Source organism: Saccoglossus kowalevskii, chromosome 10, assembly GCF_978046115.1.
Source record: "Saccoglossus kowalevskii chromosome 10, keSacKowa6.1, whole genome shotgun sequence".
NCBI lineage: Eukaryota > Metazoa > Hemichordata > Enteropneusta > Harrimaniidae > Saccoglossus > Saccoglossus kowalevskii.
The window spans coordinates 22,966,552-22,978,177 of NC_140650.1; the positions used below are offsets into that span (position 1 = coordinate 22,966,552).

At 36.3% G+C, this 11,626-nt stretch overlaps 1 protein-coding gene across 2 annotated transcripts; it reads right to left on the reverse strand.

Moving 5' to 3' along the window:
• Positions 1–1,855: 1,855 nt before the first annotated feature.
• On the reverse strand, positions 1,856–7,566 carry LOC100373343 (uncharacterized). Of its 2 annotated transcripts, none has more exons than XM_002742038.4 (3): positions 7,412–7,566; positions 3,490–3,574; positions 1,856–3,138 (listed from the first exon to the last, which is right to left on the reverse strand). In XM_002742038.4, the coding sequence occupies exons 1-3, from the start codon at positions 7,436–7,438 to the stop codon at positions 2,342–2,344; spliced, it is 909 nt and encodes a 302-aa protein (XP_002742084.2). In that variant the 5' UTR covers positions 7,439–7,566; the 3' UTR covers positions 1,856–2,341. The 2 variants fall into 2 exon arrangements, with proteins under 2 accessions (XP_002742084.2, XP_085360505.1); XM_085504379.1 differs by having other exon boundaries at positions 1,856–3,300; positions 7,412–7,522.
• Positions 7,567–11,626: the final 4,060 nt, after the last annotated feature.

The following is an 11,626-nucleotide window of genomic DNA, read 5'->3' on the forward strand; positions in this document are numbered from 1 at the left end:
GTTTTTTTGTTTTTTTAGCCAATCAGAATTCATCTTCCGAGCCAGTGCAGATCAGCTGAGAACATACTGTCATCCATTGTTTGGAAAATTAGCATATTCAGATTAGCAGTGCGCTATATTTATCAGCCAATCAACATCACTGTCATCCATTGTTTGGAAAATTAGCATATTCAGATTAGCAGTGCGCTATCTTTATCAACCAATCAACATCACTGTCATCCATTGTTTGGAAAATTAGCATATTCAGATTAGCAGTGCGCTATATTTATCAGCCAATCAACATCACTGTCATCCATTGTTTGGAAAATTAGCATATTCAGATTAGCAGTGTGCTATATTTATCAGCCAATCAACATCACTGTCATCCATTGTTTGGAAAATTAGCATATTCAGATTAGCAGTGCGCTATCTTTATCAACCAATCAACATCACTGTCATCCATTGTTTGTAAAATTAGCATATTCAGATTAGCAGTGCGCTATCTTTATCAACCAATCAACATCACTGTCATCCATTGTTTGGAAAATTAGCATATTCAGATTAGCAGTGCGCTATCTTTATCAGCCAATCAATGTCATTTTGAGACTCTAGGATGAAATAAGAGAAACAAAATCAGGCTACCAGTGTAGTGGCACAGTCTTGTGTTTTTATCTCAAAAAAGTGTCAAATGAATGCATGCAGATACAAGGTAATGTTACCAGATTATTGAAGATACAGCAGACAATTTCCAAATTTGACACCACTTTCTATAGCTTTTAATATGTTCAGGCCAATAATACGTTTCTGGTAATGTAGATAGGTATTAGAAATACATGCAAGCAGTTTGAAAAAAAAAAGCTGAACAGAATTTTCTGAAATTTCCTACATGATCTTGTGTGTCAGACTTTCATAATTTTGATTGGTCAATTGGTTTGGCAGCAATCTTGGATTGATGTTTAATTGGAAGTGACAATTTAGCACACTTAGATGCTTAATTTGTTTTTGATATATGGGGCTACCTATTTCACAAATAAAACCTTTCACAAGTCATGTAAATTATTATGCCATATTAAATACTCCGAAAAATTGCAAAAAAAAAAAAAAATACATTGATTTGAAACTTAAAATCTATGCATAATAAAGTTAAAGTTTGCAATTTGTGATTCAAATCAGTCATAGTTTGGCTGCAATCTTGTTCCAGCAAAAATTGCCACAATTATGGGAATTGTTTTTTTTTTGTAAGTGCTTAAACCAATTAATGTGATATTTTGCATGTATGGCCAAAGCTTGTTTCAAGAAAAAAAAAAATTTTGGTCAGCCACATGGCTCCTTCACCATCTTGAGTATACAAATTTTCAAACAAAATGAAAGGCTCTGCAGATGAATCTGACCAGAACGCCTTCTGAGAAAAATAAAATAATTTACATTGGTCGTGTGTTCTGGCTACCATCACCAGGTTTCTACAAGCATGGGCAAAAGCTTAAAACGAGTGTGCTTCAGCCAACATGAAATTTGGCTTGTACAATGATCAGCTCTTACGGGAAAAATGAAATAAATTGGTAATAACCAAAACAATGTGAAATAAAATGATGCACTATTTTCTTGGACATATTGAATATTTTATTCATCGCATTAACGTCCACAACACAAGATGACATGGCATTAAAATAGATCACTCTTGTGGATGAAACCACAATGATATTACAATTGCCATTAAATATTCAGTCAATTGATACTAATCCTTTCTAGTTAATTTGGTCTAGTTGGTTCCAAAACTGGATTATCTCTGCACCTTCAGAAAGGAAATGTTGAAAAAATGCCATCTAGGAATCAGTATGAGGATATTTCATAAACAGCAGCATTGATGGCAACCAAGCAAGAGGCAAGAGCAGAATATATTTTTGCATTTAAACTATTACAAGTTCCAATAATAAGTTACAGCGAGACCATGGAGATTGACATTACAGCAGAGAGATCAACTGCAGTAGTCCTGTTGAAATTTTTTAACTGAGTGATTGTTTAGCATCCAGACAACAGGTAAATGTATTTAGTGAGAAAGTCTTTGCAATTAGACAAAGCCACCTGCTTGTGAAATCATTGTTCATTTTAAAACATTATATAAATGCAACCCATATACTAACTGTATCTGCTCTCTTAGCAGCACATGTTTAGGAAAATTACAAACGTGTCTGTGATCAAAAAACGTTATATTTTAAAATAAGAAATGTATTGTGCTTCTATTGGAGTAAAGACATCAAGAATACGATAATTGGTGCAACCCATATATCAGTACCACGCAACATTTTAACAAGGAGAGAAGTTTGCAATCTGCAGGGGCGTATAGATTGAATGACGGCTTTATTTACAATGGTGGTGAAGAACCGAGTTTAGCAATATCAAAGCTGAAATCTGGCATTTCAAGTGGTGCTAAGGGAGGTGGTGCAGTCGGTGGAGTTGCATCCACTTCTGTTGAAATATGTGAAAATGGAGTATTCAGCCCTGATATGATGTCCCTGTGTAGTGCTGTCAAACCAACACTTTTAAGTTCATCCATCTGTCTTTTTAGACCTTGCACACTCTCTCGCAGTTCTTGATTTTCTTCCTCGCAAGACTCTAGTGCCCGAGTCAACTTGATAATATGATTTCGGTATTCCAGATTTTGCATCCGAAGCTCATGAACGTAATCATTAATATCATTGGGTAACTTTGCCCCATTGGTCGATACAGCAATTGTATCTGATGGTAGAACTTCAGCGGTTCGTGTTAAAGATTGTTTGGGGATTTCTTTAGTGGAAGCAGCCAGAATAAATGCAGTGCTTTCTTCGAAGTGTGGATTATGAGTAGAGTGTCCATTAAGAAACTGCAATAGCGAATCAGTCTCTTCATTACATCGATTGTATTTTATCATCGGTTCACTATTACCATTTAATATATTTGTATTCTCAGCATCCTCATTCCCAGACTCTGAATTTTTTCTACTTTCATCCGGCGTGGCTTTCATTTCTTCCAATTTCATGGCTTTTATTTTCAGCATAAGTTCATGTCTTCGTTGTTTATCCATGATCACCTTGTGTTGTTTCTTATGGTTGGTATACTGCAACTCCAAAGACGTCAATGCTTGTTGTACGTCTGTCACTTTCATAGCCTTTTTGATGTACTCTGAAAATACAATATCTACAATTAGCAATGGAAGTCCAAACGGACGCTGAATGCCTCTGTAGACTGGATAGTGTGATCGAACAAAAGTGGTAAACTAATAAGCCAGCATTGAAAGTTCTTGACCATGTTGCTTCTCTGCAGTCAAAGTTGAAGAGGATACAGCTGATGGAACAGATGAAAAAAAAAATTTTGAGTAAAAACTGAAAGTTGACTCAAATTTTATCTGTTGGCTCCAAAATTAGGATTCATTTCTAGAAATATTGAAGAATACAAGAAATATGTGCAGACAAATTTTGGCAAGAAAGTCTGCTGAAAATGTTTTGATTGCTATGATAGCATGTAGTTACTTACCTGCAGCTCTTTCATGACAAGCAATGGCTTCTTGAAATCTGCCAACAGTCACATATCTGTCAGCCTTCCTGTCCTGCTGATGTGCCTGAAAACCACCAGTACTTCCGATTAGTATACATAATATGAATACCGTATTTGCTTTATTAGAAGTGCATCTCTAACAGAAGTAGTGCATATAAACTTCAAATTGCATTTCATGTAAACTGAATGAATAAAATACAACTTAATTAGAACATAAGAAATTTCTCTAATTTACAAAAGCACATGTGCTACAAATAGAGCACATATCTATGCATATATTTACATAAATGATACACTACATAGTATACTTTGAAGCACTGCTAGACTCAATCAGTGGTACCTCCATTTGAAACTGTATACATGTACTAACATTGTGTTGATTAAACAATCTTCTGAAGAACTCGAGAGGACTTTAACTGATTTTATCCAGACTTCACCATTGCCATGCATATTTATACTACTGTAGAATACTTTATTTTCGTTTGGAATTTATTTTCGCTATTTTCGCTGAAGGAATGATTCCGTGAAAATAAAATCCAGCGAATATACTTTTTTTCCTATATTTCACATTAAACTCATCAAAAATCAGTGAAAATAAATTCAATACAAAACGCCCAAAAAGCCTTTTCAGCGAAAATTAATTCCAGTGAAAATAAAGTATTCCACAGTATACAATTTGCATATTTTGCTAAAATGAAATATATAATTTATCAATAGCCAGCGTTGTTTTAATAAAAGTTCAAATAGGATATTCCCATCCCATATACCAAACATATGCAGTTAAACACCAGTTGTAATTGGGACTTTAAATTTGGCTCAAGGTTTTAAGGTTGAAGAGACGTCTTTATGCATTTAAAAACATAATATTTTGCTTTCTTGCAACCTTTGGATTTTAATCTGTTGTTTACATGCACTGAGAGTTCACTGACCTGTTAAGAGTCAGCTGATAACACAATGCCAGAGTCATTTAAATTTTAGAATGTCATGCAATAGAATATACTAACATGTGTTTTCATAAACTTCATACAAAAAGTAATAATTCTGTCTGTTCAATATTCCTGTGACCTATTTGGTTTATCAGAATTTTACAATGCAGATATAAATTTTAGGTCATTCATGGTTGATTAACTCATGGGTCAAGGTTGCCTCTATGCAATCTGGCAAACAAAATAAACAAACCTAGTGTCAGGCACAAGAACTGGTGTACACTGCACTGTAAATTAAGTCTTCTGGTACATGCAGTATCTATGTTTACAAATATATGCTCTACTAATAGTGTTAATGCATTGCAGTAATGAACAATTTTAACAACAAACAATGCTGTATTAGTTGGAGCGTGGAGTTAGCTCCATGGTTGGAGTGAAAATAAGCTGCCCATGACAAATCACTAATGAACTAAGCAAATGCGAGTGAAAACATGCATTTTTTACTTTTAATGCTGCTTGAATATTCTATACATCAATGTTTTTGTAATTATTATTGAGGACAGAAGGTACTCAGAATGCTTAAATATGCTCCAGTTGTCAGCAGTACACTGGGAAAGTTAAGGCTATTTTGTGTTAGTACTATGCATGTGGCCCAAGTTACAATGGTTAGATGAGAAGCATCCACCTACTAGTAGTAGCAGGGGTCGAAATACTCTGGTGCACACTGCGCTATGCACATAGATTATTAGCTAGTGCAAGTAAACTCCAAATATAATGTGCACGCTGTGCATGTAGAAATTAACACATTTTTTCATTATATTCACTAAGCCTAAATTAAGTTCAACCAATATTGTAAGATAACTAAAAAAAAAAGCAAATTCTTTCATGATCACATAGATTGAGAACCCGTAAATGTTATTAATACTTTGAAATTGGTGCATTTCACAACAAGTTAGTGCAGGTAAATTTCAAATTCAACGTGCACACTGCGCATGCAGGGGAAAAATTCTATTTCAATCCCTGAGTAGGCATCGTAATTCCTATAGTTTTTCATATAATATTGCTACATACCAACAGAAAGATGCAATAAACTATATTATTATTATGTCTGCAATTGGGCGAAATACACTGCGATAATCAAGTTACAATTTAAAATCTGATTCAGTCTTTTAACTAGTGGGCAAATTGGTTTTATAAAATATACTGCAAGATTGTAATACTGGTATCAGTGATATTATTCTTTATGGACTGGATACGGCTTTTGCGGCCCGAGGTTGTGCGGCGGAAGCGCCCGAGCTTGCGAGCGCGCGTAAGCCGTACGACAGAGGGCCGCAAAAGCCGTATCCGGTCCATAAAGGTTTTATCATATACCTTATATGAAAAACAAGTCTTTAGTTATGTTATTTTTCACTCGTCTGGCCCAAAAGAAAACCTATTCGATTTAATCCGGGTTTCGATACGGGCCTTTTTACCGGCGCGGTTTTATACGGGGGGATTCTAAACGACGCAAACGCGTCAACAACTCTCACACAATGTCACCAAACAAACTAATATATCCACAAATTACGTTTTAATGAAACAGCAAATGAACGTAAATTTATAACAATATTTTAACGGTAATTAATACGAACTCATTATAAAGTTTCTTTCTTAAGAATGAACACTACACAGTCCAGCTAAGTTGGTCATTTACTGACCGTCCGACAACGGACGATTTCTTGGAGCTGATGTTGTAGCCGCAGGTAGAGACACGTTGATTTCACAGTTGTTAAAAACTGTAGTCGGCGAACGAGAAACAATTGCTTGACAAGAAGCAGTTTGGTTTACAGTTCCAGATTCTGGCGTATCTCAACTAAGAAATGCGCCGATGATCTTACAGTCGTCGCAGTCAGCCGGCATCGGTATTGTTGGGTGTATCCAGCGACACCGATGCCAACTGACTGTGAGTATCGTAGTGCTGTAAACTTGACACGTTTTTGTGACCAGTTATCTTTATGATTGATTGCAGTGGAATGCCGGCTTTCGTCAGGGTAGTAATGAGTCCATCAGTCCAACTGGTCTTTCGGTATATTTCCCATCCACTGAATAATATCGTCAGCCATTATCGAAGCGCAGACTCAAATTACGCGCGTTGTTTGTAAACAGAAAGTAGTTCCAGGAAATAGACGTGTTTTCCAAATATGGTAAACGGGGCCCGGGCGTGATATGGAGAATTATTGCACGGCTCGCGCATCGGGATTCCCATAGCGTTACGAAGCCGGGCAATCTGAGGTATCCTCGGGCGGACATCCGGGCATTTTCATCGCCTGGCAACCTGCGGCGGTGAAAACAAAGGCCCAAAACTCACAGAAAACGGTACTTTGGGATGATTGTTGAGACTCCTCTGAACAGTGTAACAAGATTAGCCCTACGTGTGTAACATATATAAATTTGGTTGTTCAGGATTACTTCAAAGTTGAGTTTGTGTTGTTTTCTCGAATTTTCACTGAATCGACCGGCGTTCCACAGCAGCGCGCACAGAGCCCATAGAAATGTATGTACAGTGGTGCGCGTCGTAGCAACGTGGAACGTCTTGTGACGTAGCTCCGCCCCCGAGGATATGATAAGTGTCGCTTTTTCATAACGTTTAATCTGAAGATGATTTGTGGAAAATCCTTTCTGAAATGTTTAATCAATCCCAATATGGGTGGGTCCAGCAGGACCACGTCACACTATCTTACACGCGACAATCTTGTATTTTGGAACAGAAATTGCCATTGAGAAATTGAGTTTTGAGTATTTCTATATGATGGTAGTGAGTGCCTAAAATGCAGAAAAACAGAGTAATCATAAAAACCGATATTCACAAAAGTACGACATTTTATAATATATCAACACCTGGAATCGTTAAATGTAATGAATAAATGGCATATTTGATACAAACGTCCAAGTTACGATAAATTCCACAATTTTTGCAACACTGTATTGATTCTTACCAAGTTTAAAGGTGCCTCCGTAGTCATGACTTGTGTGTTATACCTCTCAGATCATAAAGACCAGTCAATCTCAATACCAACAGGCACCTTCTTTAATATACATCAACGTCGTTTGAACACGCAACGTGAAAAGGAAGTGACATGTCATATAAACACATTTTTCGATTCAAGAGTGAACTACAGGGGGCGCTTCGACCTCGTTCCCTGATAATTATTATATTCCTATAATCTGAGGTTCAATTGCAGATTGAAAATATAATATATGACGTAACTTACATAATCAATGAGAAATATAAAACAAAAAGACTATATAAGTGTTTTACTGTAGTTATAGCTGTATTAAAACCTTACGTCTGTTTTACAACCTGGGACTGAAGCTGAGAAATATCCATTGAACTTCGTATACTAGTATTATAAGAAATCAACAATTCTGGGTACGGTTTTAAAAATAAAAACAAACATTTTCGATCAAGACGTGGCCAACTATTGAAAACTATCATAGTAATACAATGCATTTTGACATTTGAGTGTACATGTAATACCAGAAAGTCGTAAGTAGTACTAAGTCATCGAAGCTGACCAGTTTTTCGGCCGACGGTCACAATTTTCCATCTCGAAATTTCAGGGGTACTACAATGTTCCAGAAAATTGGTTCCAAGAAAAATAATTCTGAACGGACGCAACGGCACGCAAACGAATGATTCAGTTTTCGGGCAGTACTTTGCCGATAAAACCACTCGATGCCGCAAACCAACAGATTAAAGAAAGTGTAGAAAATGGTCAACATCAAGAGAATATCAGCCTATTCCGAAATAAGTTTTCATGAATGTTTCCGATATGTTTACTGTGACAAAATTTCGAATCAGTCGATTGCGCTCACCAGCGATAAGAATATTCGCCAGTTTGTTTGCGTTTTGCGAAAATTGTAGATTAGGCCACACTGATTTAATTTTATGGATGACATCCTCTGGAGACCCCAAAACTAATGCGAGAGGGCGAAAAAAAAAATCCTGCCAAAAAAAAAATGCTGCTAAAACCACAGGACTACGGAGCTGTTATTATGAATTGAACCACAGTGTATCAAAAAAACAACAAGTCTTTATTTGTAGGAGGCACATGTTGATGTACACATCTCGTACTGTATTACTGTCACAGGTATCATCACCTTTGATTTTGAAAAGGCAAGGCAGATGTTAGCTTTGCCAAAGGTATACACATCAACTCAATAATAAAGAAAAACTTACTGTGTTGTATTGAAAAAAATAAATACGGTAATTACAAATGAACAATAAGTTTGTCAACAGCAACCTGGAAAACCTTCTTTGACATTCAAACTACAGCTTTTAAAGTGACACTTCAGATAGACTAAGTGTAGACACAAATGCTCTAGTACTACTTCAACTATGTAACAAATTATAAGAGGCTCGATATTGAAAAAAAACATCAACAGAGAGTCGACAAAAATGTTGATGCAGAACATTATGAACATGTATCTTGATGAAAATTTGTCATATGATCAAAATATTACTGACAGTGTGTACAAGCAAATTATCCGAATCAGAAAATGTAAAAAAAAATAATAAGAAACTTTTCTTCACCCCGAAAGGGGTCTTCGGCCGAGGAGCTCCCGCTGCTTTCGTTACAGTTTTGTCGACTTCAATGCGGACAAAGTAACCGAACTGACTTGTCGCCTGACCGACTTTTAGGCCACCATACACCTCTACTCCTCTCCCATTTCTCTCATCGTTGCAGAAGAAACACGGGACAGCCACTCTGGACAATATGTCCTTAAAGTTGTCTGGGCGAAACTCGCTTGCCGCTACCGATCTCTCGTATAGCTGTGTAAACGTCACATCTCCCTGGCCAACGTCAATTGCGTACCAGTCTACAACAATCCCTCCGTTTTACCTCTGAACTTGTATGCTCATGTATTTTGGTGGTGTGGTCGCCATGTTGGATCATTTATGACAAAATTGGCATGTTTTGAGACAATCTCCTTCCTGTAGGTTTTTGCGCTTTACGTAACGCGCATCTAACTTTGCGGAGTTTGGTTTTGAGGTAGTCCAAAACGAGTTTTACGACAAGTCGGCGCTTTGCGACAATACGAGTCGGCAAGTTCCGGACAGAAAACCAATTTGTGGAGACTCGTCGTCGGAGATTTTTTTTTTTTTTTTTTTGAGAACAGGTGAAAACTAATGCGCGCGCGGATGTCATCCATAAAATTAAGTCAGTGTGGCAGGCAGTTATTTGGCAAATACAGCATCTCGGGTGGTTTAGTATTCGGGTAAACAATTGACATGAAGTTGAGCAGGTGAACGCGTTCTAACATACAGGTCTGATTTTTTTTATTATTTTACCACGAAATACTTACACCGAGAACAAATGAAACTTGTGTTAGCTGCCAAACTATTTACGATAAACCGGGTCCTGCTGTTTTAAATATACTCAAAAATACTCCAAGTTATTACAATGTCTTTATAAAAAAAATTATGGAGTTGACATATGTGGTATGTTTTAGCGGGGGCATTAGCGAAATATTTCTGTCATAATTGTGTCAATATTCCTGAAATTAAATCAATCCAAACAGGACTCATCTTACATAATCAAATATTTGATTTTTTATGTTGTTGAGTCTATATTGTTATCAGGTTGTATATGCAAGCAAAGTTTTTTAGACAGTCATCCACCACAGTCATCTACGAGATCGGATGAATTGCAAAGTAGCTATAGACATACGGTATTACTATGACATTGCATTGTATACAAGTGCATTGTATACAAATGGAGTACTGCCCTTAGACACGGTTCGTATTTTGCCAACCATTTCATCATCATAATAGTTCAGGCCATCTATTGTGCTCGAACATTTTAAAGATTTATATACCGTTTGACTGAAGAATCACATTCTTTTTTATCCTGACATTTTCCCCGATTTTGGCTATTAATTTATTTATTGATTACTCAAGGAACTAAATTATGGAGAAAACATTTTACACCATATCGCACAATTTTGTCTTATTTTCATATTCTGGGTATAATGTTCCAGATCACTGCTTTCACATACTAGTATTTTTGATCTGACGTAAAACCGTCGAAATGGGCGATGTTATGGCTCATTCAAATACATTTTTTGTTTATTTTTCTTTTATGTCGTTTTAATTTAGCGTTAGTTCCTTTCATTTATCTTTTAGAACTGTACACTCGGCAAAATATAAATAATTTGTACGGCTTTCAAATTTTCTTGATTACGAAATATACAGGGCGCCATCTAGAGGTAAAGTTTGTTTCATTACTCAGATTACTAGTAATTCTGCCGATTTTTGTTTGCATTCGAAAAGTCAAATTTTCTTATGTCCAAGATAATTCTTTTCAAAAGTCTCTTACTACCAAGTTTCCCATCAGATATGACCAATGATTTTATTATTTTGGGGGAGATCAGCATCAGTTTGCCATGGAGACAACTTTGTGAGGACAACTAAAAATGTTTCAAAAATTAAATTTTTAGGAAGCCTGCCTTTGAACCAACCAATGTGATTAGATTTTGCACTCACAGTGTCCTATCGTTTTAAATGTTTCCTCCATGTACATACTTGAGTTGTTTCATTTAGCGGGTGAACTAATTTGGGTGCCGCAGTATCATAAGGTACACATTGCCAGTACCATTACTTCACACACAACCTCAAAACTTGCATAATCACCAAAATAAACATTTTGTATATAATACTAGGGCTATATAAATCTATTGACTGCCAATCAAAGCTACCAGTACTGTACCAAGAATATCAGTCAAGAAGCTGATTAATTCACAAGTGTCAGTATGTAGTCTGGAATCTCCAGACATTTGCTGCTGAATGCCACAAAAACCTAAATGTGGCCAGCTGTAGTATATGATAATGAAACTGGTCACATGTGGTACATGATATTGAACTTCATTTATTGTAAACCAAAAAATCATTACATTCATGATTGGTTGAAAATGGGTTATTTCAGTCACGTGACTGCAACAAACAATCTGTTTGAAGGTTGGCCTAGAACATGTTCCTCAATTTAAATCTATACTTTAGAAGAAAAGTTAAAAGGAACAATATTAAATCACATTCAGACAATGTGGATACAAATATGAGCCAGAAATGCTTGCAAAATAGAAGACAAGGTACATTAGCGAGGAGAAAGTCAACAACACATGGTGTGTGTCTGCATCTTAAAGGCAGTGTG

Excerpts from the sequence above, each read along its gene's own strand:
- LOC100373343 (XM_002742038.4), bottom strand. The coding sequence starts at position 7,438 with ATGACTACGGAGGCACCTTTAAACTTG. Across the intron at positions 3,575-7,411 it reads CGGAGGCACCTTTAAACTTG|GCACATCAGCAGGACAGGAA; the intron begins GTAAGAATCAAT and ends GGTGGTTTTCAG. Across the intron at positions 3,139-3,489 it reads TTGTCATGAAAGAGCTGCAG|AGTACATCAAAAAGGCTATG; the intron begins GTAAGTAACTAC and ends TTGTATTTTCAG.